This window comes from Emydura macquarii, unplaced genomic scaffold, assembly GCF_026122565.2.
Source record: "Emydura macquarii macquarii isolate MOO-44397 ecotype Brisbane River unplaced genomic scaffold, CSIRO-AGI_Emac_v2 contig_2207, whole genome shotgun sequence".
NCBI lineage: Eukaryota > Metazoa > Chordata > Testudines > Chelidae > Emydura > Emydura macquarii.
In genome coordinates, this window is record NW_027132344.1 from 3,108,335 (window position 1) to 3,134,750 (window position 26,416).

Below are 26,416 nucleotides of genomic sequence, written 5' to 3' on the forward strand. Positions count from 1 at the left end.
TAAAGCCCCACTTACTGTGCCATTCAGTGGCTACTCACTTTCCTTCAGATTCTTCCATTTGTCCCAGAACTGTGTAAGATCTGAGCTTTATTTTAAACTAAAATTGAGTTTCTAGCCTATATAATTACAAAAAAAATTTAAAAAACATTATTGGAGTGTAAAACAATGAAGTGATGTCTGCCTGAGTTGTCAGATCATCTGAAACAGAGTAACCCTAACATGGGTAAATTGCCACATTCATGTCCATGGGTGTTAATGCTGAAACTTAATGTCATTAAATGTCAGCACTTTTTAACTGCTAATAACTTTTAACAAAAACATTCATCTGTTTTTTTTTGTGTTTTTTGTTTTGGGTAGCACCTGCAAAGTGTTATACCAACACAAATGTTGTTATGGTCCCTGCCCCAAAAAACACAACCTCACACAGTGTTCTATTCATCCAAAAGTTCTCCCATAATCACAAGTTTCTTCCCACCAACTTTCATTGTGCAGCTATAAATTATCAGTACTAAGTTTCTGCAGGGTATTGAACATAAGATGTAATGTAACTTTTAATTGTAATTTCAAACTGACCATGTAATGTATTGATTGTATTATTGATACTCACATTCAGCTCAGGTTAAACCTCTTTTGTTTTAAGTGAAATGCCACAGAATTTCTGGTATGCTGCAAAATCCTTTCCATAGAATTTAGGTCAAGTTTGCCATCAAGTACACTGTATGGGTTTCTTTACTATAACAAGCAACACTGTTCATTTGAAAAGGGTGAAGTCCTCACTAATGTTCTTATTTTTCTCTCTGCTTTTATTTTTCAGAAAATTCTTCCAGGAGGGAACACATCTTTTGATGTAGTTTTCCTTGCGAGAGTAGTAGGGAATGTAGAAAACACTTTATTTATTAACACTTCTAATCATGGGGTATTTACTTACCAGGTAAGAGGAAGAAATTGAAGAATAATCTTTTTAACATTCTCAAAAAATAGATAACTATATAGGTATATGAATGTCTTTAATGAATACATTTAGTGGCAGGTATAAAAAGTGTTTAACCATTTCTTAGAGAGGTGCCAAGAAATGGAGAAGAGTGCCATAGAATTTGTTGCCTGATTGTGAGCATTAGTACCCATTAACACCATGATGCTGACAAATTGCTATATGTAAATACCACTATCAAAATCTTATACTGAGCATCCTGTTTGTAAAGTTTCCTAAAGACAAAGGTATGCACTAGCTTACCCATTGTTACCACAAGTTTGTATCTGTTCCATATTGGGGCAGCATTTCTGATAGAATGCTGTCCTTAAGCATTGTGCTGAAAACTTACAAATTAAGGCCAAGAGTCTGACGACACCCCCCCCACCCCCTCCCCCGCCACCCCCAAACTCCATGTTGAATAGTAATGTCCTCCAATAGTCCTCCTAAAGTCAGTGGATTTCTTGTGGATGCTATTCAGTGTGAGCAAGAGTATCAAAATCAGATATTAAATGACTTCACTTATAAGGTTAGCTTTTCTTTGTATATCTTGTATGTACTGTGGAATACAGAAGATTCCTCCAAATATGATGTGGATGTCTTACTGTTAAGTTAGGAGGATAGGATTGCTCAAAAGGCTGGTAATGTGATAGAAATGGCAACTTCTAGGTCATTAGTAAATTGAAGTACTTGCCAGTAGTAAATCTACCATTGCTATTTAGCATATGAAAAATGAGAGGGAAGGAGACATGGTGGTGAGAAAGAAGATTCTGTGTTGGGTTTGCTAAACCAGTTTTTTTGAAGTCTGTATTAAATTCCATAATATATTTTTAAAAAAGTAACTGTGGAAATTATATGCTGGTAATTTTGCTCTTAGTTACTAGAATTAGGATTAGTCATGCAATCCTTAGAGACACAATGGGACAACTTAATATAATAATTCCTATGTGAGATTTTAAAGTTGGGTTCTAGTCTGAAATGATACAGTAAAAAATGAAAGAGAGGAGAAGAATACAGCAGACAAGATGGAAGTAGGTTAAAGTGCTCTGTGTATTTTCTTATAGTACCAGAGCAAGGGAGGTTTCAGTGAAATCAAAGGACAGAAATTTTAAAACTGATGAAAGGAAATATTTTATTTACCACGCAGTTAACCTGTGGAATTCATAGCCTCTTAATTTCATTATATTTATGGCAATCATAATAAAAAAAAGATTAGCTATGCAGAAAATGAGAACATCTGCAGCTAAAATAGATAGGGTAGAAAAATATAGAGGAACACTCATGTTTCTGTGTGTAAGCCTGCCGCTCATATATTATCACTATGAGTGTGATATTAGAACCTATATAGAACAGACAGGAAGTATTGTTGTTTAGGAAGAAATTATAGCTATTCTGTAACTGACCTTTATGGGATGTCTTGCACCCTTGTGAAATATCTGGTAGTGGCCACTGTCAGAAAAGATATTGGACTAGAGAGATCAACGATCTGACCTGGCTTTTGTCACTCTCAATGTTCCATGTTTGTGTGTCAGTAGTTAGCAGAGGTAGCAGATATAGAAAGCATACTTTTGGTTGTACACTGAGCCAATCTGATATGAAATACTGAAAGAAATGTGGACTTCCATGATGGCTTTTTAAAATTAATTTTCAGCGTTAGAGCAAACTTTAAATTGATGGCATTTATTTAAAAAATTGCTGAGTCTGTTTTCTAAAATTATTTATTTATTATTTATTAAATGCCATATTAGTTGCAGAAACTAAATCTTTTTTCCTCTGGTTTAAAACAGGTGTTTGGTGTTGGAGTCCCAAACCCTTATCGGTTGCGCCCTTTTATTGGGGCAAGAGTTCCTGTAAATAGCAGTTTTTCTCCTATAATAAATATACACAATCCCCACAGTGAACCTTTGCAGGTGAGCATCAGGTGACAATTTCATGTGTACATTATTTTTTTACAGTATTCACTGAAATTGGGTTCAATATTTGCTTTGAAATTGCATAAAATTATAAAGTGTTTTTTGTTTAAGACCCTTAAGATCCTTGGTTTTCCCCTTCAAAACTCCTTTTCTGGTATTTTGAGCATTGTGAGTGCACTGTTTAAAGTGCACTAAAGTAGAAAATGCTCATAACTGATTTGATTACTTGATTGTTGAATTTAATATTTTGAGAAGATGTATTCAAAGAATTGTGCAGAATTACAAGTAAACAGGTATGTAAATTTAGGGCCTAACCTTGCGAGTTATAAACACTTGTGTAGCTTTACATAAATCCCACTAGAATCATTGGGATCACTCACAGGTAGAAAATTGAATAGACGTTTTCATGATTTGGGTTTCTTATGTGAAATTACTCTCTGAAGAGGACATTAAAAAGTAGAAAAAGCATGAAATTAGCCAATTTAAAAGCATTTTTTATAATATTCGTGTAAAAAATTAAACTTGACAACCCACTTCAGAAGTTAGTATGTATGCTTAATCTTTGCCTTCACTGGTAATTAAGGAAAAATATTGAAGCAAGCAAAGTGCAATATATTTTCAAAGCAGAGAGTGAAGGAAAGTGACTCGTTGTTTGAATACAGACAAGTCACTTAACTTTTCTATGCAACTGTAAAATGGAGTATAATCATTCTTTACCACCTTTGTAAAGTGTTGAGATTTATAGATGAAAAACATAATGTAAATTCTAAAACATTAAAAAAAGGAAAGGGGAAAAGTGTCCTTAAAAATGACCTATTTGGTAAAGACTGCCAAAAATATTGAAAGTCTGTTGTACACAGTAACTAAAACTAAATTTATTTTCCTCTACTGATTTTTTTTTTAAATTGATGTAAATTGTGTCCTAAATTGCCTCGTGTGTGTAGCTTTTTAAAAAAATGTACAAAAATATCTTCTGAGTTTCTAACATTTAGACATAGTTAATATTGGGAGCACTCATATGATTTCTGTAAATGTACCATCTTATGCTCTATAAATTATGACATACATAGTTGTAGAAACAACGAGAGTCCTGTAGCACTTTAAAGACTAACAAATTTAATTTTTGCAGGCATAAGCTTTCGTGGGCTGCAACCCACTTCGTCAGATGCAAGAAATAGAAATCTGATAGGGGGTGTATATATACATCCAAGGGTAAGGAACAACAATGGGGAGGCTAGGTGTTAGCAAAGTCGGTTCAGTTAGAGTAGATGAGGCCTATTCACAACCATTGATTAGGAGGTGAGAATGTGTGAACAGTGACAATTACTTCTTGTAATGAGATAACCATTCCAAGTCCCTAGTCAGACCCAGTCTGGTTGTGTCAAGTTTGCATATGAGTTCCAGCTCTGCAGTTCCTTGCTGAAGTTTGTTTTTGAAGTTTTTTTTTGTAGAAGTATGGCAACTTTCAAGTCAGCTACAGAGTGTCCTGGGAGATTGAAGTGCTCTCCTACTAATTTATGGATGTTACCATTTTTTATGTCTGATTTGTGTCCATTTATTCTTTTGTGTAGTGACAATCCGGTTTGGCCAATGTACGTGGCAGAGGGGCATTGCTGGCATATGATGGCATATATTACATTAGTAGATGTGCAGGTGAATGAGCTTCTTATGCTGTGGTTGATGTGGTTAGGACCTGTGAGGGTGTTACTAGAGTCGATGTGTGGGCAGAGCTGGCAACGGGGTTTATTGCAGGGATAGGTTCCTGGGTTAGTGTTCTTGTTGTATGATGTACGGTTGCTGGTGAGTATTTGCTTCACGTTGGGAGTCTGTCTGTAAGCAAGGATAGGTCTGCCTCCCATGGCTTGAGCAAGTGAGGGATCATCTGCTAGGATAGGTTGTAGATCCTTAATGATGTGTTGGAAAGATTTTAGTTGGGGGCTATAGGTGATGGCCAGTGGTGTTCTATTGTTTTCTTTGTTGGGTCTGTCCTGTAGTAGGTGACTTCTGGGTACCCATCTGGCTCTGTCAATTTGTTTCTTCACCTCTCCAGGTGGGTATCGTAGTTTTAAGAATGTTTTATGGAGATCCTGTAGGTGTTTGTCTGAGGGATTGGAGCAAATCCGGTTGTATCTTAGGACTTGGATGTAGACTATGGATTGTGTAATTTGTCCAGGGTGGAAGTTGGAGGCATGAAGGTATGTATTGCAGTCAGTTGGTTTTCGGTACAGGTTGATATTAATGTGACCGTCCTTTATTTGTATTGTAGAGTCCAGGAAGTGGATTTCTTGTGTAGACTTGGTCCAGGCTGAGGTTGATGGTGGGGTGGAAATTATTGAAATCCCGGTGGAATTCTTTGAGGGACTCTTTCCTGTGGGTCCAGATAATGAAAATGTCATCAATGTAGCATAGGTAAAGGAGAGGTGCTTGGGGACAAGTTTTGAGGAAGCAGTGTTCTAGGTCAGCCATAAAAATGTTGGCATACTGTGAGGCCATGTGAGTGCCCATAGCTGTGCCACTGACTTGAAGGTATAGATTGCCTCCAGAGCTGAAGTATAGTTGTGGGTCAGGACAAAGTCACAAAGTTCAGCTACCAAGTGTTCCATATCATCATCAGGGAAAATGTTCCTGATGGCTTGTAGTCCATCTTTGTGTGGAATGTTGGTGTAGAGAGCTTCTACATCCATAGTGGCTAGGATGGTGTTTTCTGGGAGATCACCCATGGATTGAAGTTTTCTCAGGAAGTCAGTGGTATCATGAAGATAGCTAGGAGTGCTGGTGGCAGAGGGCCTAAGAGGAGAGTCCACATAGCCTGACAGTCCTGCTGTGAGAGTGCCAATGCCTGAGATGATGCGGCATCCAGGATTCCCAGGTTTGTGGATCTTGGGTAGCAGATAGAATAACCCGGGTCGGGGCTCAGGGGGTGTGTCTGTAGATTTGTTCCTGTGTTTCTTTAGGGAGTTTCTTAAGTAGATGTTGTAGTTTCTTTTGGTATTCCTCAGTGGAATTGTATAGTAGTGGCTTGTAGAATGTGGTGTTGGAGAGTTGTCTGGTAGCCTCCTGTTCGTAATCCAACTTATTTGATGACTATGGCACCTCCTTTGTCAGCCTCTTTGATTATAATGTCAGAGTTGTTGTTGAGGCTGTGGATGGCATTGCATTCTGCATGGCTGAGGTTATGAGGCAAGCGATGTTGCTTGTCTACAATCTCAGCTTGTGCACGTCGGTGGAAACACTCTATGTAAAAGTCTAGTCTGTTGTTTTGACTGTCAGGAGGAGTCCATGCAGAATTCTTCTTCTTGTAGCATTGATAGGAAGGTATCTGTGGGTTAGTGTGTTAAGAGGTGTGGTGGAAATATTCTTTGAGTCAGAGATGGCGAAAGTAGGATTCCAGAATTCACCGCACAATTGTATCGTGTGTGGGGACGGTGGGGCAGAAAGAGAGTCCCCAAGATAAGACGGACTCTTCTGTGTGTTGAGTGTATAGCTGGATAGATTTACAATATTGTTGGATGAGTCAAGGGTATCATAGTTTGGGCTCTTGTGGCATGTAGGCATTTAGATAGTTTAGAGTCCTTTTTCCTCTATAGAGAAGCAAAGTGAATGCTGTAAATGGCCCATCTTATTTTTGTAAAGATCAACCATGTGGAAGTTTCTGTGGAAGTTTAGCCTTTCATGAGATTATCCTGCATTGAGAGAGTTATCTTGATCTTCTCCTGTTTTCTGTACAGAATGCTGATCAGGTGCCTGTTTCCTAAAGTGTCCCCTGTAATTCTCTGAAATCAGCCAAATCTAATTTATTAAAATTGGAATAGGTCCAGCAAAATGTGCTCTTGTGCCCAATTGCTGGTCCATCACACTATAGATCAGATTATAATTTCATATAACTAATGAAACCTCTTTTTAATGTTTTTTTTTGTCACAGGTGGTAGAAGTGTATTCAAGTGGAGGGGATCTCCACCTAGAGCTTCCAACAGGTCAACAAGGGGGTACAAAAAAACTGTGGGTGAGTGGCAATATATTTTCTAACAGATTCTATATTCATTTTGATCTGTTGATTTTCGTTCTTGTCCAGCAGCCATTTAAAAAGTAGATAATGATATGAAAGCATACAAGTGATTACTACTAAACTGAAGTCAGTAGAAGTTGAATCAGGCACTTATTTAATTACTGGTGTCCACTCATATTGACTTGTATATTTTTCTGAAACAGGGAAAAATAGAAAAATATGCAGAGATTTACTTTGGGGTGATGATCCTACTTGAACGTAGTCATGTATAGGATGTCAAATTAAGTATATATGAATATCGCAGGATGAAGGATTCCCAAACAAGAACTTCCAAATGTATATCCTTAATTTATGCATCCATGCATGAAGGCATATACTGTCACCATTCAGATTCTGGGCTTGATTAATTGAAAAATGCCTTTTATAGATGTGTACTGTATCTTTGTTTCTTCCCTATCTCCATTTTGAGATGAGTGGAGCCCTTTTGAGGGAAAGACTGACAAAGGCTTTACTCGTGCTTTTATCCTTCAGTAGGAGGCCCTTTTTAAAAAAAAAAAAAAAAAAAAAAAAAGGCAAAAACCAAAATACATTTCAGCAGCTTAAAGATACAAAATGCAACTGTGATTGCAGTGTGCAAAGTTTATGGTTATTAAACAGTGTATAAATCACCTTAGAATTCTCTTGCTGTGACTGAAAACCTTTATTATGAAAGGAGAAACATTTCTTCCTTGTTTGAGAGGAAAAAATCTGTGTTGAATAAAAGCCTACACCTATAGCTGGATATTTTTATTTTTGATGGAAATGTAAGTTTGCTGTATGTTGCTTTTGTATTAGACTGTGTATTCAAGCTATTTACATAGTATTTGTGCTATTAAAATACTTCTCTTTTAAATATAAACTCCATTCAGTGTGAGTACAACAGGATTCCACTGTTGTTATGCCTGTATCTTTTTCTCATGAGGATTGAAAAATTCTCCTGGCCATTACCCAGAGTCCCTAGAAAATCTCTGTTGCAAGGCAGCCTAAGCCTTCACTCCAACAGAAGAGGACTAAGTGACCTCTTCCTAAGGCACCACTTTCAGTCCCCCAGTAACATTGCTAGAGGTCAGCATGTGACATGCTTTTCCTAGGGCCAGACATGCTGACACATAAATCTGAATGTATCTTTATCCTATGTTGTTGATTGCTGGCTTTTCTTTTTTTATAAATATACAATTGTAATCCACCCCAATATACTGCTAATTCTTTGCAGAGCACTGTCTACTAATAAAAATCATACCAAATATGCCAATTTTGTTTTACACAATATAATTTGCTTGATGTTACAGCCTTATTGGAGCTACTGCATTCTTATTTGTGTCTGTGATTATTTCAAAAGGAAATTCCTCCCTATGAAACAAAGGGGGTGATGAGAGCCAGCTTTTCTTCAAGAGAAGCAGATAATCATACAGCCTTCATTAGAATAAAAACAAATGCCTCAGACAATGCAGAATTTATCATTCTTCCTGTTGAAGTAGAGGTTACAACAGGTTTGTAGAAAAATGCAATATTCAAATTCTTCAGTTTATATTGCTATACTAGAATAAGAAAACATTCATGTTTTTCCTTTTCTTTTTTGTCAAGCTCCAGGAATCTATTCATCAACAGAAATGCTAGATTTTGGTACGCTACGAACACAAGGTAAATTGTACTTAAGGTTTCAAATTCTAGGTTTTAAAAATAAAATTCCTCCAGAAAATAGGATGGTAGATAATATACATAGAAAATATCCCTCATTTACCAATTCTGCACTGATGAAAATTGTTTGTGGAAAGGAATGATGAACCCTAAAGATCCTTCTCTGCCTGCTGAGCTTAACTTGTGCTTGCCTCTTCAGTGATGGGATTATTTTTAAATGTCATTAAAGGAAAACAACTTCTAAAATGCCATTTTAAAGTATATTTTTTCTTCATAATAGTAAATGATCCAAAATTAGTCAAAAATAAACACCTAAAATCAGATAAAATATAAAATTAAAACAAAAAATAACTCTGGTCTGATTTTCAAAGATGGGTGGACACGATTGCAGATGCCAAGCTCATGTGCAAAAATGTTACCTGTGCATGTACATGACCAGTAAAATATGTAGCCACATGCATACGTAAATAATTTGCATGCACAATTTTAATACTGATGGTATCCATGGACAAATTGGGTCTACACAATTGCACACACCTAACTTGAGAACCAGGTGCATACAGTTTTCTTTCTTAACTTTTTAGTGAGCTGTTAGTCTTTTAGGTGACCTAAGGGTTTTGCAGTACTGTACATAAATGTTGAATATATTCTAACTCTGTGATTCCCAACCTTTTTTTCATTTGCGGACCCCTAAAAAATTTCAAATGGAGGTGCAGACCCCTTTGGAAATCTTACATAGTCTGCAGACTTCCAGGGCCTGCAGACCACAAGTTGAAAACCACTATTTTATGGTAACGACAACTTTCATGGATCCCTTAGACATAGTCTGCCGACCCCCGGGGATATGCAGACCACGGGTTAAAAACCACTCTTCTACTTTCATTGAATTTGCTGTTATGACTTAATCTTCATTCATTAAAATATTGGTCAATTGCATGATTATGAAATCTTGGCATGTGTTTATATAATTAGAGATTAAGTGTGAACAGAGGATCTGTTAGTCTTCAGTATGTGCGTCAGAGAAAGCAATATATATAGGTATCAGTCTTATGAGATGGTAATAACTTGCAACGTTGTTAAAAGAAAAAAAATCCATTTTAGGTGGATATACAAAGACACGACTTGTGTTTTTTTAAAAGTAGATGCCATTGTCTCTGAAATGTTACATTACTGACTGATTCTTTTATTTTATATGGAATGATGTACAGGTAATCCTTTATCTGGTGAATATTGGTGCAGCAATGTTGCAGTTACTCATTGTAATGTTTTTAACCTGCTGAGATCTTTTTGATTTAGAAATCAATAACTGAAGTACATGAAATCTACTTAATCCATAGAAGTATAGTTTTTTAAATGTTATGAATAACAAGTTTCTGACTGGTTGAACTATTTTTAAAATAATTTGCATATTGAATAATGGTCAACTGTGTAGAAATTTGGTTGGAAGAGATTCTTTTTTATGTGATGGATTATACAGTAATGTGACATGGTAGTTAATGTGTCTTTGTTTTTAACAGATATGCCAAAAATTTTAAATCTACATTTATTAAATTCAGGAACAAAGGATGTACCAATTACAGTAAGTTTTATTTCCTTTTAATTTCACAAGTGGTGTTTAGTATTATGAGAGAGGAAGAGGACACTGTCTAAGCTTTCGTTCATTGACTTTAACATGATATTGTCCACTAAGGGGTGTTCAAAGTAAAATTCTAGGAAAAGTACTTCGCTTCTTTTCCCTGAACTGGTGTCCCAAGCTTCTAAACAGACCATTGGCTGATTACCAAGATACAGTTTGACATCTTTTGGACGTTGACTCTAGAAAGTTCCACTTAATTTCTCATGTGTTTACCTTCATTCTCAGTTCAGACTGCATGAATACCTTCTTAGTTTTATTTAAGCAGTACATCCTGTGGTTGCCTATATAATGTCTTGGCCACTTGAAGCTTCTCCAGTCACCAGCTAACAAGCAGCAGTAGGTCCAGCAGGACAGATGATGTAGGGGTTAACTCCAGAGCCTGCCATACTCCTGTCCCTCACCAGGCCCAGTGGAAGCCTCCGAGTCATGGGCCCCTCTACATTCACACGCCATGTGAGCATCTCCAGAAACCTGCAGAAAGGTTCCAGCCCCCTGAAGTGCCTACACTTTTTAGCTTGCCAACAGCAGCTTCAGCAGGAGGGGCAAGTCCCCAAGACTTTCCATATCCCTGCCCTCACAGTGTAGCGCTATCCTGAGTTTTGGACTTCATCTGCATTTGCTGTTATGCCATTGATTGTTGGCCCTATCCTCATCCTCCCCATGTCCTACCACCACTACCCTTCTGCTGCCTAGCTTCTCTCTGTCTCTCCCCCTCTGCTTTTTCTTCCACCTCTCTCCAATCTTTTAGCCCTACAATTACACCTCTTCCCACCACTTTATGTAATCAGTTGAGCCCCACTGAGGGCCCTCTTAATAACTAATACAAGGTCTAATACAAAAGTAAAAAAATATAAATCCATTACAATCTCTGTAATAATCTTTGCAACCATATCTTGTTCTCATTCCTTTTATCATCCCCTTCACTCCCTCTTTTTTTTCTCATTTCTCTTTTCTTTAGTTTTTATGCCTGTTTAGAATGGAAGATATTTTGTGGGGCAGGAACTGTTACTTTTGTATTTTGTAAAGTATCTAGCACACTTCATGAATGCAATATAAATTATTTTGCTAGTGATTCTGGTTGCTTGAATCTAAATATGGTGGTGAGTCAGAACCTTCTTCATGCTTCTCCAGAAAAGGCTCATCTATTTGATATGTATGGTATCTGCATAATTGTAGCTTTATATCTGTTCTTGAGAATTAGGAAAGTATTTGATTTCATTTTGCAAGTTATTATAAACCTATTCCAGATGAAATTGTATGTCACTTCCTTACACATTGAATGGTACTTTTTTCTGGCTCTATGCTTACATTATTATAATTTCCACTTTTACAAGCCGTTACCATTGCAAGCATAAATGTTTTAGTACCTTTATAAGTATGAGCTATATTTTTCAAGGTTTTGGACAGGGAGTTATATGTTTTGATTTGCACCTAATTCTTTGGACATAATCTGATAAATGTTTTTTTGTTTTTTTTTTTGTAAATCATCTACTGTATCGGTGTGATATTTATGAGTCTTCTAGCATTTCAAATAGGCTTGAATTTCTATAATTTTGCCAACCAAACTGATTTCAAAGCAGTTAGTGTGGGTATGGATTCTTTCCTTAAACTCTTGTGTTCCAAAGCAGTTCAGAAGCGAGGAACAAGTCTTTTACAAATTTCATGAGAAAAGACAGAGTCTGTGTTTAGCATACATCTAAGCTGGCTGTTAGTGAAGTGGAGTATCTGCAGGATATCCATGTACATGCTAATAGTATTGTTGCCAAAGTTACTATATTCTTTCTTTTGCGAATACATAGCCAGGCCAGTTTAAATATTACCTACTGGTAAAAGCCTATGGAAAACTAGAGACCGAATCACTTTGACTCTTTCTGAATTCTGTAGTTGTTCAAAGAACTTACTTTTTTGTATTTGTTGAGGGAGGGAGGGGTTCTTTGTTTTTATGGTGGAGAGAATCATATTTACTTTCCTGTTTTCTGGATGATATTTAGCAGCCTTTTAATGGTCAACTGTGTGACAGTGTCACAATTTTTCTAAAATTTTTCCTAAATTTAGCTCGTTGGTTATTTTTTGTTGTTGTTTTAAAATGAACACTTAACAGTTCTGTACCTTGATAAGTTTCTTTATTAAACCATTTGATAGCGAGGAGAACAGAACCTTTGCTCCTATTTGCACAGCAGATATTCGAACAGAGATGCTGCTCTCCTTGCATAAAGTACTTGGAAAGTTGTGTTCTTTAGTAGGGGGAGTTTCATGCATGTGGGGAGAGCAGCATGTGGAAGCTAGATCCATCATAGGTAAGAATAGGATTGCTATGGAAGTCATAGATTCTATGACTTTCAGAGACCTCCATGACATTTTTCGCTTTTGCCCCCAGATGCTGGGTCAAAGCTGGCAGATGGCTCCAAGGCGCTGCAGGGTGACCCTGAGTTCTGAGCTGTTGACCTTATTGCTCTGAGCCACTGCTGGTAGCAGAGGGGCTCCAAGCACAACTATGGCAGCAGATGCTGGACCCCTATCTCCCCCTTCCGCTGCAGGGCTGGGGCTCTTATCATTCCCCGCTCCCCCACCATCCCACACACACACTCGGGGTTGAGCTTCAGTGTGTCGTCATTGTCTGTCTGTGCCCATGCCCACACACACACACACCCCCAATCAGCCCCATTTTGTTATGGGTATTTTTAGTAAAAGTCAGGGACAGGCCATGGGTTTCCATGAATTTTTGTTTATTGCCTGTGACCTGTCCCTGACTTTTACTAAAAATACCCATGACAAAATCTTAACCTTAATCGTAGGGATATGAGAGCACAATATACCTATCATGGTATATAACCTTTATCACTTGCCCAGTGCTTCAAAACAGAAATAACTATTTTTCTCCTTTCCAGTCTATATGAGAAATAGCTTGATTCATTTATAGGCCTTTTTAGTTTTTTGCTTATGCTTATCTATATTAGTTGGGGTGTGAGAAACAAAATTGAGGTGAAGCTAAATTAAAGAAATGCTTTTAAAAGGTTAATCACTCTGGGCATTATGTGGTGAGGTTTCAGTTTCTGTGAAAGTTGGCAAGTTTACATCGACCTCTAGGTTAAGGATCCAGTCTAGGGCTTGACTCTCTATTTATGAATCCCAAGATTTATGGAAGGTGGGGAGAGGAAGAGGAGTCTGCCAATTCTTTCACCATAACTATATTGTGGCTTCATTATTCACATTCCCAAGAAGGTATAGGAGGTATAAGTTTTCAAATATGTTGTTGCCTATTGATTGGGCACACAGCAAAAGTGCATGTCATTTTAATAAAGTTGGATCAGTAAGTTTGAACATCAGTGTGGAAGTTTGAGTGCAGCAGTCCATGGCAGATGCAAATGTTGGTGTAGTTGGCTTTCCCTTTTTCCTTGTGTGGTGATATGGCAGTTGCTGTTATAAGATTCCTGAGCAAACAGCTTCTGGTTTAAATAATCAGGGCTGATGGTCCAGCATTCTTAGTGAGAGGTCTTTAGCTTTGGAACGTTTCCTGTGCCCTTTTCTGATTAGGCGCAGATTTGGTGACTTTCCAGGAACACTATAAGAAACTTGTTTTCTAAGGTTTTAATTTTGGGGGGAAATGAGACTTTGTTCTAGATTTAAGGTCTTTGAGGAGGTTTGTTGTTCCTCTCTTTGACTTGTCTTCATTTGCTTTTAATTTTTTTAATCCACCTGGAGAATTTGATGAATACAAATGAAAAAGTTAAAGAATTTTGGACAGCAACAAAATTTAGTAATACAAAGATTAATTCCTTTCAATGAGTTTTATCCACAAGGTAAGCATTTTGAAGAGTAGACCTACAGAGTTTTGGTGCACCTCCAGTGTTGAGTACATGCATTTCTAAATTTGCTATTTCCCTGACAGAACTACATAAAGAATCTTATATGTAGAATGAGCTGTTCTTTTAAATATTTCCAAACTTTAATTGTTGGATATAACTTTTATAATTTCAACGTTGCCTATTAAGGAACAGATAAAAATTAGTGTGCTTCACCCAGTTGAATATGCAAGAGCCATTAAAAACTGTTGTTCTGTGCTTTAGGGGAGGTACAATTGGCCATAAAATGTGAGTTCTGTGCATGTTTACAGCATCTTCAAAGGTTTTTTATTTTGCAACACAGAGAGTCCTTTCCAGGGAGCTGGTAATATATATGATTCATGAATAGACACATTAAGGTCATCTTTACTACACCAGTGCAGATTTGGCAATAAAGCCCAGTACCTCCTAATCCAAATATACAAGCCTCTTCCACTTGATCTAATGGAGGCTATTTGTTCGCTGTAGTAGTATTAGTTGGGCTTGTTGTGTCTGTAATCCAGCCAGTCAAGGACCACCTGATCTAGCAGAGGGCAGTAATATACATATACAAAATTTTAGAAGTTGGCTCCAAATTCCTAATCCCAGAATTTAAATGAAGAAAATTCCAGCAACTTTTATTGAATAACATGCTACTGATATATTCAAAATCCCTAACTACTCTGTTGTGTGTGGTCATTGGTACCTCTACAAATAAGCTGTAGCTAATCACAGTGACAGAACGACTTCCTAACCATGTTCAGTTCATTGACTGTGTCACATCTTTAATACCATTTCCACTCATTTTAGAACACTGAAATGCTGTTAGAATCTGAAAAGTGATCCTGAAAAACTGTAGAGTTCCATGTGTAGTATCTGACTTGCAAAATAATTTTTTGCAGAATACAACTAACGTTTTTTTCTAACTGCCAGCTCTGCAAATTCAGCCTACACTGAGTCAAGCTGGGTTCATTTTGCCTTGTGAATTGTCAATAAAGGTTGCACCCTTTGAAATTTAAATACTTAACAGTTCTGTTGACTTGTGAACCAGAAAAGAATGTAGCTTCTTCTGTAGCTGTATTAGCTCTGCAACATTAGCAACAGTAAAAAGTAGTAAAATCTTAGCTATTAAAAAGTAAGATAAAACTCACTCCCTATGTGTATTGTATCATTTTTTACATAGTCACTTTTCTGCCCATAACTACACTTGGATTCACCTAATATTGTTAGTGGAAAGTTCTGAGTATTACACACTTCACTGGATGTTAACTTCCTGAGTAATTCAGCGTTCTTTGACAAGTTCCTAAGCCTCTTAATCTTACAATGCTATCTTCATTATAGTAAATGTAAACCTGTAAAAAAGCTACAAATTGTGTTCACCTAACCACTTGGTAAAATACATAAAAGCTATGCACTGTATTGGTAGTGGTTGTAAATTTTCAGCAAATTAATTGTTTAATATTTTTACTTCTGTTTGCAGAGTGTTAGACCCACACCACAAAATGAAGCGATAACAGTACACTTTAAGCCAGTTACGTTAAAAGCTTCTGAAAGTAAATATACCAAAGTTGCAAGCATTAGCTTTGATGGTAAGTATTGTTTCTTTGTAGAACTTTAAAATATTTCTAAAGAGCTACTGAAACTTGATGAAAAATTTGGAAAAATACTTCTTCAGAAAAATGTATGTCCTGTGTCAGATTTCCCAGGGAACGGGAGTAATTCCTTCTCATATGTAAGAATTTTGTTAATTTATGTGACTTCAAAACTGATTCATTTGGAAATCATTATGGCATGTAAAACTGTAAACTAATAGTTTAAGTTGGTTAATAGCAGCAGGAGTAGATAAATTCTGAAGTACTCAATCTTGTAAACATTAAAAGAACTGAATAGCAAAATTATTTGGATGCGTATGCAGAATTGTTTAGAATAAATCAAAATTTTCAGTTGACTGTTTATTAAAGGTAAAACAAAAAGGTTGATGGTAAAAAAAAAATGGTATCTATGAATTTCGACGAAGTGGGATACTTTCCTTACACTTTAGTAATAGGAATTTGGACAGGATATATCATTTCTTGGATTTATTTGCTAACATCAGATCAGAAAACTTTCAATTTGAGGCAATCTCCAGAAGATATGAAAATAATTCCATATACCATGACATTCTCTCCAGCATTCTGCAATGAATTTTATGTCTGTTTTATTTTGCAAGACTGGTGTGCAAAATGGGACTTCCACTAGTATTCTTTCCATCAAGAAGAGCACATACTGCTCATAGTGGCGATCGCTTATATCCCTCCAGTCCATTGGAGAGTCTTGGTGGTCCATTTCCTTTTCCAACCTAACCTCACATGGTCAATATTGCCTTGCAACTTTATAGGAAAAAGTGTATAAAACATATGTTTTCTATCAAAGTGTTTGAGGTATCAGAATAAGTCTTTAAGGCATCCAAAAGTAATTACAGTAAAAATATTAGAGGATTTAGTATGTCTCACAGGCTGGAATGACTCAAAATGGAGGTTTGTGTTCAGACATCTTTCATTTTGAGATGAACCAGGATAAAATGTTGGGAGACTCCTCAGCTGAACTATGATCATTGCAACTTTTAAGAGCCTAATACTAAGAACTTTGTAAGAAGACAGTGAAATAAGAAGTTAGGACACAAATTCTAGACTGGCTGAATGTCCCCAGCTTGGGGCAAGGATTTGTCCAGATTTAGAAATTTGAGGAAAAAATTATATAAGGAAGACAAATAGATATAAAATGAGTGTGGTAGGACACTTAAAGTTGCTTAGTGTGAAGTTGCAGACTCAGCTGGGTACAACATTTTGTCTGAAAGACCATTTTCAGCATTTAAGCTGTTGGCTAATGGGTTGGCTTACTGAAGAGATGTATTCTGAACATTTTTCTGATTTTACTGCCCTAATGTATGAAAGAGGTAGGTGTTTGTGGCTTCCACCAGCCAGTATTCATGACTTCATTGATTGCTTTCTTGTGATGTTTCTACAAGCATGACTTTCTGTTTGCTCTGAGACCTGGGAACAATCCCCGAAGACTTCTGTCTTGTTTCAGTTTGAACTACTGAATTCTTGGAAGCACTTTGGTTTTGCTTATTTCTATAGACTTCCAGGTTAAAACTTCCAGTTTTTTTCTTTCCTTATTTAATAGTACTGGATCCCTGTGACTTTTATTTGAGGTTTATTCCATGCCACTCCCTGAAATTTTCTTTAGGGAAAGATTCAGCTTCTTCCCCCCTCATAATCTTATCTCACAGGTAGCTTTCTCTTGTTCACATTTATTTTCCTTGCCACCTGTTAGAGTAACTTGCTGGCTTATTTCTTGTATACTTCAACAAGACTCAGATTGGGGCTTACTTATATTGCACTCTGCTCCCAATAACTACTGGACGAAGAGTTTGAACTGAATATTTAAAAAAAACAAAAACAAAAAAAACTGTGCACAAATATTTAGTAAGATTTTGTCTAAATATATTCAGTCTTAAGAATCTCTCCTGCTCCACCATTTGCAGTCAATTGATACTTTCTATGGAAAGACATTTACTAGTATCTCATCTGGTAGCAACAGGAAAACTTGAAGCAGTACTTTAAAATAAGGAATGTGAAGATAGAGGTCACAAGGTTTTTAAATAACTATGTTCTGATCTGTTCTTGGTGACTAAGGTACCCATCTTCTTATGCATATAAAGAAAAAATGACAGCTTACTATTTTATGTATAAATCAGTGAGATGAGAAAAATGGTCCTCCTACTGGTTTGCAACAATTAGCTTTTAATGGCAGCTTTAGTTGCTTAACAGTGAAATATTAGGAATGAATAAAAGCTATTGATTTACTATTTTATGTAAATAGAGTGATCACAGAACTTTCCTTATTCTTTATCTTACATGTACAGCGTCAAAAGCAAAAAGACTTTCTCAGTCTTCTGGAAAAATAACAGTTAAAGCAAAAGAAAAGAGTTATTCAAAACTTGAAATTCCATATCAAGCAGAAATATTAGATGGGTAAGTCTGCATAAACTGAGTGCTGATTGAAAATTAGACACGTAGAATCAGCTGTCTTTGTTATCCTGTTTTGTGGAATAAAGTTATTGCCCATGTACTCTAATTATGGAGTTCCAGTAGCACAGCTGCTGGTTCTAATTTTTGCTTTCTTGGGATAGTAGATGAGCCAGTGTTACTCAGTAATACATAAGCTAATTTCAAGATTTGGACTCTCAGTGGCTTTCATGAGTCATTTATGTAAATAGCTTACAACTACGTATGTCATATTTTCAGAATGCAAACTTGTATCACTTGCTCTTCATTTCTAAAGTGTTAGAACAATTATTTTTTTGTTTTTGGATTGTCCTGCCACTGTATCCTGAAGCAAGGATGGAGAAAATATAATTCTACAAAGTCAGTCCTTAACAAAATTTTAAGTAGACTTCTGAAAAATTATCAGGAATACTTCTTTTCTGATATCATAAATTAATGATAATCAAATATTCAAAGCACAGTGTATTGTGTATTCCTAGTACTGAAATAGAGGGCCAACATGAAGGGGGAGAGACATTGCTTTTGAATGGATTGTGACTGGATTATTCTTTGGAGGTAAAAAGCACTGGAGATTATTTTGAGGCAAGTTTTAAGTTTTTGACACATTTTTCTTTTTAAATAGATATTTAGGATTTGATCATGCTGCCACATTGTTTCACATCCGGGACAGTCTTGCTGAGTCTGCAGAAAGGCCAATATATCTTACAAACACATTCAGTTTTGCAGTCCTTATTCATGATGTTGTGTTACCTGAAGAAGTAAAAACAACGTTTAAAGTAAGCCCATTTCCAATGAACGTTTTACCTAATATTAAATCTCTAAATGAACTGTACTTTGTTAAATTTTAACATTGGTCTTATTTCTTCATTAATTTAGGTCCAGAATTTCAGCAAACCAGTGTTGATCCCACCTAATGAATCCATATATATTTTTACACTTTATTTTATGCCTTCCACATCATCTGTTCATATAGATAACAATATTTTACTTATCACCAACGCTTCTAAATTTCAATTACCTGTGCGAGCATACACAGGTTTTTTAGATGTAAGTATTTGTTTTTCCTTGAAATATCACCCTAGGTTAAAGAATATCTGAGACTAATTTGATTTCCTTGGTTTTTCTCCATGGTAGCTGTTCAGTTCCTTTGTGATTTAAAACAAAAAATGAACAAAAAAGTAAACTAAATTTTTCTGCCTTTTTCCTCACATGGTTTTTAACATACTAAATAAGTTGTCAGGGGTTGGGTTATGTGCTGGGTTTTCCTCATGTTTTCTCACTTCTGTAGTTTGCTTAATTCACGTATAGAACAAAGTATAGTCCCAGTTTAATGCTTTCACTTATTAATGCATTTGCTGGGGGACTCTGATTTTGAATATACTGTGTATTTTTAAGTGCAGCCATAATGCCTTTCTTAATTTTTCTAGTACTTTGTATTACTCCCCAAACTCGAGGAGCGTTTCATAGATTTTGGCATATTGAGTGCCACAGAAACTACTAGCATTTTATTTGCAATCATCAACAGTAATCCCATTGAGGTAAGAATCAACTTTCTTTAAATTCCTGTTTGTTGTAATAAATATTTGCATCTATGTCATTACTGAGGTTGTCATCTTTGTCTTTTTTAAGATGGATATAAAAAGCTGGCATGTTATAGGGGATGGCTTGACTGTAGAACTCCTGGTTACTGAAAAAGGCAATAGAACCACAATAATGACAAGCCTTCCAGAATTAGAAAATGCCAGTGTATCAGATCAATCTTCAGTAAGTAAGCCCTTCTTCTTGATTCCTTAGTTAAAAGCTGCATGTTGCACATTGACAAAGTGATGATAAATAATGTAGCAATGTATGACTTAAGAATAATTTTCTGTCAGGAAGATATTAGCCACCATGATTACATGGTGGTATATTTTGAATAGAAGGTAAAATAAATTTGTTCATGTGTGGAGTAGTTGTAGTTTAAGGGTAGACTTGATGGGTTGTTGAGTTTCTAAAATAAAATGTTCAGAAAGCTGAATCTTGGTATACATGCTTCCTGAGTCATTGCATAGTAGATATTTCCCTGGTCACTTTCTAGAGCTGAATGAACTTTGTGAACTAGCTATTCATAATAGCTGTTCAAGGAAATGACACTGATTCAAGCAAATAACAGCAGGTTTCACTCTTTTTCCAGCTGCTCTTATGAAATATAAGTGGTACATATGGAGACACAAAGATGGGCTCAGCCCTGAGTTTTATTGTTTACAGAATGTGCCCCCTGCAAGCTTTATGCAAGTGGGTCTTTGTCCGGCTAGTTGGAAGAAAAGGGGCACTGCCTCTTTAAGGGCCCCCTTGCAGCAGGTGGGGAGATGAGAATAAATTTGTGACCTAATTAAACCCAATCCAGGCCTCCAGTTTTTCTTCTGGTGTGGATGGACAAAGAACAGAAATGGTTATTTTTATATTGTTTTAGATTTTATTTTTATAGGCACCTTGCAGGAATTGACTGTTAACCCACTGTCACTGGTGCTGCTCCTACTATTAAATCATAATACCATTGTTAACATTAATGCATGGCAGCCACAAATCCCCACCTTGGTTCTGCTGTTCTTACCATAGTTAAATGCCTCATTTTGCGCTCTCTCATGATATCTCATGTTACAGAAGAGGTGAGGAATTATGCTGGTGTTTTTTTCTAGTCTAGCAGGAGTTTCAGTAAAGCAGAGAGTCCCAGAATGTCCTCACATTTTGAGAAGCTGTATTCTGTTTTGGACAATTAGGTCTAATAAGGGGAAGCCTTAGAAATGTTAATCTAGGTAACACTGTAAATGCTCATAGTGGTTTGCAAACAAGTTTAAAAAACATCTCCATGGGCTGAGGAATTTACAATCTAATTTAGTCAAAATGTTGATTGAATTGAAATAAGTTATTTTGCAATTAATGTACGTATCAGTATATTGAACTTGCAGTTTATAGGTACGTTTCCTAGTAACATTTCTGTTTAAATATATTAGAATAATGTGACATAAAACATAAATTACTCAATATATATTTGTCACTTACAGGTAATACTAGCGTCTGGTTATTATGCTGTGTTTAGAGTAAAACTAATAGCAAAAGAACTTGAAGGAATTCATGATGGAGCCGTACAAATCACAACAGATTATGAGGTATACTTATTGTCCACCTAAATGACAGTGTTGCTGCCATAGATAATGACTTAATTGCTATATTTTGGCTGTTGTTTGAAAGACAATTTATCCTGTTGTGGACTTGTACTTTCTGCTATACTTTAAGGTTTTTTAACTGACTGAGATATTAACTCTGAAAAGCAGTTGGCATATTGTCGCAATAGTTGCTTGTCATATCTGTTGCTGCAAACCACATCTGTAATCAAGTATGAAGTCATAACAGTTCCCTTGATGACATGTCTGGATCCCTGTGGATAGAATACTATATTAAGTATATGTTGCAGTGAATCACAGTGGTATTGTATTTGCTCTGAAGGGATTTTAAAAAAAAGGCAAATTTCACTATGCTTCCCAATTTTCTTCTGGAATCTGTTTCAATCTATTACATGATGCTTCAAGGTGAGTCCAAGTGCACTGGGGCTCAACACATTCTCAAAGCACTGTGGCATGGATCTTTTGATATGATACATTGTGATGACACTCTTAGTGCATCATGTCAGTCATTTGTAGGATGACCAGCTATCCCGATTTTATAGGGACAGTCCTGATATTTAGGGCTTTTTCTTATATAGGCACCTATTACACCCCACCTCATCCCGATTTTTCACACTTGCTATCTGGTCAGCCTAGTCATTTGTGTGAAAGCATAATATCTCAGATCTTTGTCAAAGATCATTGTAGTACTCCTTTTGAGACATATAGAATGTTTTGTCAGCCCACAATATGAAGTCGTACTACTGTCGGAGCGAGATAATAAAAAGTTACTTTACTTGACCTTTTTTATCTTAATTGCTAATATCCACAAAATTAAAATATATCCTATCTCTACAATAAGAGGAGTAACCTTGAAACATGTAATGAGATCGCTTTCATTTTTAACAACATTTGGGCTATAACTTTCAATGTCCTTAAATGTGTGTTGATACATCATGTTATATACTACATTGTGTTTGTTTCTGTGGGTTTATGGAGCCAGGAAGTAGTGGAGCTTATGGTATATTCTGGATGCAGCTACAGAAAGAGGATATTTTAAAAATCTCCAAGGTATTATGTATTTGGCAGAAATAATATTGACATTTGTCTATAGATGCATACATATTTGATCTTTCAGGCAACAGTAAAATCTGAAACGGTTTGCTTGTTTTTTCCTCTGCGTGCACACTTTTCAGTCTTGTTCTGCTTGTGAGGACTTTGTGATATCTATTAATCTTTAATATTACTTATATTCTGATCCCTAAAACAGACATTTGTCTACAACTATATTTTAATGCTTTACCATGATTTATAATGCTTCTAGAGCAGTTTAATATCAACTGCCTCCTCAAATTTGCATTTTTTAAAAAGTAGATTTTAAATGTGAACACAAGTGCAGTATTTTGAAAGATGTTGTAGTTTTTAAGGAAAAACAAAAATGCCCCATTAGAAAATTTGTAACTTGTATGTATGTTTTGTTCTGCCTTATACTGAGTTGCAGATACAATGATAGAATGAGTGCAATTAAGAAAAAGTGTGCTTATTAATTTTTTTCGTGATAAACATTGACTTGAGGAATCAAAATATTGTGCTGGCTAATAAGACTTTAAAATAATCATCCTTGCATTAAACTTTACACACTTGGGTGTCACATCGTTATGCCAAGTCTGTTGGATTGGTTATACGTAAATATGAAACATGAATAATAGAACTTTAGGTTTTTAAGAAAATATGTTGGCATAATTAAAAACAGAAATAAAAGGATGAGGAGACAGACGTGTAAAGATTCTATCCGGGGAATGTGTTTTACTTTACTTCTTATTCTTTCAGATTTTGACAATTCCTGTGAAGGCTGTAATTGCTGTGGGTTCACTGACTTGCTCCCCTAAACATATTCATCTTCCGCCTTCCTTTCCAGTAAGATAATTTGTTTACAATATCTTTTTAGTTATTTTTCCCCCATCTTTTCAGGAGCAACTTCCTTTATGACTTGTGAATTGCTATGCTGGAGGGAACAATTGTGATTATTTAAAAACTCCTACTAACCAGCAGTACAGAAACTCTTATCACCCCAAATACTAAGCACGACACACACCTCACTCGTCTGTTGTTATATTACTTGAACAGAGCCTGAGATATTGATTCCTGTCCCAGACTTGGCTCTCTTTTCAGCTTCATTCTGATGTAACTGTGGTCAGTTGTTTTCCCCATCATTCCTTCCGCATTAATACCAGGAATAAGAGAGAGACATCTAATTATATCAGGTATATCTTCAGATTTCTGAAACCTTCAGAACAAATACTATGAAACCAAAGAAACTCTTAAATTGAATAGTATATTGGCAAATCCAGCTCTTGCTGTCCCACTACAAAAATGGTGGTGTAGTGACCATTATTTCCCAGCCTGGAGATAGGTCCCTCTAATTGGACACTTGACACAGTACAGGAACAGTGGAGCTAGGAAGCTATGATCCTGGATCCACTTGAATCCCTCTGTAGCAACACAATGGCTGCTTGTGGAGATCTGCCTATCTTTCATCTCTGCTTCTGCAGCAATCTTCATGCACTGTACCCAAGAAGCATCTGATTTTGTACAGAGATGCAACTCAGGGAGCAGCCCATTAACTAGATCTTATATTTTCTCCTCGTATGGCATTTGGCACAGCCATGGGATCACATGCAGCCTGGTCCAGCTGTGAGCCACCAATGGATGATCCCTCAGTCTGAACAGCATGTAGCCTTCTGATGAGTAGGGAACCAAGGAAGAGGGAGAATAATTAGTGAAAGGAATACAAAAACTAAAAGTGATGGGGGAGAGGGAGATCAGAGAGGAGAGATGGTAGCAGAGGTGCCTGGATGTGGTGTGAGGAGATACCAATGTAGGATAATTTTATTGTAAGGGTGTGAGTTGAGTAACAGATTTCAAATTTTTGAAAAAGGCTGTCAGCTCACAAAGAGGATAGTTCAGCTGTATAGTTTATTCTTGTTGGTAATCACTGTACAGGTTAAGACAGTGTTTTGTTTTTAAAAAAAACATAATTAATTTTTGCCAAAGAGTTTAATGGAGTCCCAAATTGTCCACTAATGAAAGCTGGGTGTATCTGCAGGACTCCATACATGGGGCTTTGGCATGGATCATTTCTTCCTCCTACAGAATGTGTCTGTTCATCAGGACAAAGCCATGTTGTAAACTATCCCATCATTCACCAGTCATCACTTTGACAAATATTTTTCTTGTTTGTGACACTTCAAGAATTTCCTGAGCCCACAGCCATACTTGGGGCCTGCCAGCCCACAGCTGTGGCCTCACCTCCATTCCTCACCCAAGTTCTGGAACTGAGATATATATAAAGGGTAAATCTTGGATGTTAGTTGAGGGAAGGATATAAGTTTCTAGTCCTCTTCCTTGCAATAAAATCTTGAAAACATAATTTGTTTGCATAGGTCTATATTCTTCTATGAAGGTTGAAAGCTAGTCACTGATCTTTATTAAAAATCACAGCTTATTCATATTTCCCTTCACGTTCACCAGCATTGCCCTTTACAGTGAGTGGAAAAACATGACTACAGGTCTTGTGATTTTTGGTAGGATCTCAAACTAATTTGTGGCTAAGGGGGCAGTAGTATCTAGACTGCCAGAGATAGCAGTAGGGCTGTCTCAATTTCTAGCTATGTCAGTCCCCTAGTGAACATCCGTGATGGCTGTTGGCCAGAAAAGGGAGTATCTCAATGAGTGCCAGCATGATATGATGAAACGTGGATAATATGGGGCGCAAGGATTCTAATCAAGGCTCTGCAAATGACTTAGTTAAATCACCTAACTCTTCTGCTTTAAAATAATTAAATGTTACTTACCTGCTTACAGAGGGAGGGTCATGACTAAAGCTGGTTTAAAAAAAAAAAAAAAAACTTGGAATTTAAAAAATTTTCTGTGAAGCATTTATCTGTTTTTCATAAACTTTCATGAAAGCTTCATTCTGTTTTTTGACCATCTCTGGTTGTGAGGATTTAGCAGTAGTATTTGTAAAGCACTATGTATTCTAAAATTCACCATATACACTCACACCCCAGCAGTAGCTGGGTGCCTACTAGACTCCAGAATCCAATCTTATTGTCCCTTTCAGAATACTTCTAAATGTTTGCAACTATGCACTAGCTCTGTCACAAGCAGCTGGTTCCCCTCCAGCATTAGGAGGCTGGGGCATCCTAAAATCCAGCCCTTGCTGTCCCTCTTTTGGCACTTTTAATGTAAAATGAGTCAGATAAATTTGGGGAGTATCTCAAAGAACCGTCTTACTCTAACCCTCCTCAAAATACTTAGGGTGGTATCGTGGTGTGATATGCTGGGGGAGAAGTTGACTCTGTTTGGGAGGAAGTGGGAGGGCAGAATGAAAAACTGCAGGTCTACCCCAAACTGTTAAGGCTGGCTCTGGTGCAGACAACAGGATTAAAATCTCAGTCTGAACTAACTCTGCTGTGGTTCTTGCCAGCCTGGGAGATGTCTGATGGCTGACCACTAATTGTTGCGAGTGGGGAAAATGTATACAGTATAATTTGTTTTCCGTTCCTTTAGGGGAAAATAGTTCATCAGAGTTTAAATATCATGAGTTCCTTCTCTCAGAAGGTGAAAATACAACATTTACGCTCTCTGTCCGAAGATGTGCGATTTTATTACAAGAGATTAAAGAGCAATAAAGAAGATTTAGAGCCAGGAAAAAAATCAAAGGTTGGAGAGTTTTGTATATTACTTATTATTATAGTCAGCTTTTCTTTAAACATAACGTATTGATACTTTTGCAGTTATTGGGTATTTATTTTTTCTACTTTAGTCATCAGAGCTACTTGCTTGATTTAATTGTTCTTGTACGTTTTGCAGATAGCAAATATTTATTTTGATCCTGGTTCACAGTGTGGGAATCACTGTTATGTTGGATTGCCCTTCTTATCTAAATGTAAGTAATTTTAATTTTTTCAATTAAAATCTCAAATTATTCTCCCCCCCCCTTAATATTGAAGTATTATATAAAAGTATGTATTTTTATTTTTGTTTTTCAGCTGAACCTAAAGTTCAGCACAGCTTAATAATGCAAGAAGATGCATGGGATTCTGATTGGGATTTGCATGAGAATTTATTCAGAGTGTGGACAGGAATAAGAGAGAGCTCAGGTCATAGGTGAGTGTATATTTGCCCTGTGACCTGTG

General features: G+C 36.5%; 1 protein-coding gene across 2 annotated transcripts in view; it reads left to right on the forward strand.

Moving 5' to 3' along the window:
* TMEM131 (transmembrane protein 131) overlaps positions 1-26,416 on the forward strand; it is a 158,964-nt gene that overhangs the window by 80,357 nt on the left and 52,191 nt on the right. For both annotated transcript variants that reach the window (XM_067559993.1, XM_067559991.1), the window contains exons 5-21: positions 815-931; positions 2,758-2,880; positions 6,806-6,886; positions 8,268-8,418; positions 8,513-8,569; positions 10,084-10,145; positions 15,504-15,612; positions 17,931-18,039; positions 18,695-18,848; positions 18,949-19,119; positions 19,500-19,610; positions 19,702-19,836; positions 21,117-21,221; positions 23,046-23,132; positions 25,788-25,940; positions 26,091-26,166; positions 26,270-26,387. In XM_067559993.1, coding sequence (XP_067416094.1) covers positions 815-931; positions 2,758-2,880; positions 6,806-6,886; positions 8,268-8,418; positions 8,513-8,569; positions 10,084-10,145; positions 15,504-15,612; positions 17,931-18,039; positions 18,695-18,848; positions 18,949-19,119; positions 19,500-19,610; positions 19,702-19,836; positions 21,117-21,221; positions 23,046-23,132; positions 25,788-25,940; positions 26,091-26,166; positions 26,270-26,387 — 1,919 coding nt within the window. The remainder of the gene's footprint in view (positions 1-814; positions 932-2,757; positions 2,881-6,805; positions 6,887-8,267; positions 8,419-8,512; positions 8,570-10,083; positions 10,146-15,503; positions 15,613-17,930; positions 18,040-18,694; positions 18,849-18,948; positions 19,120-19,499; positions 19,611-19,701; positions 19,837-21,116; positions 21,222-23,045; positions 23,133-25,787; positions 25,941-26,090; positions 26,167-26,269; positions 26,388-26,416) is intronic.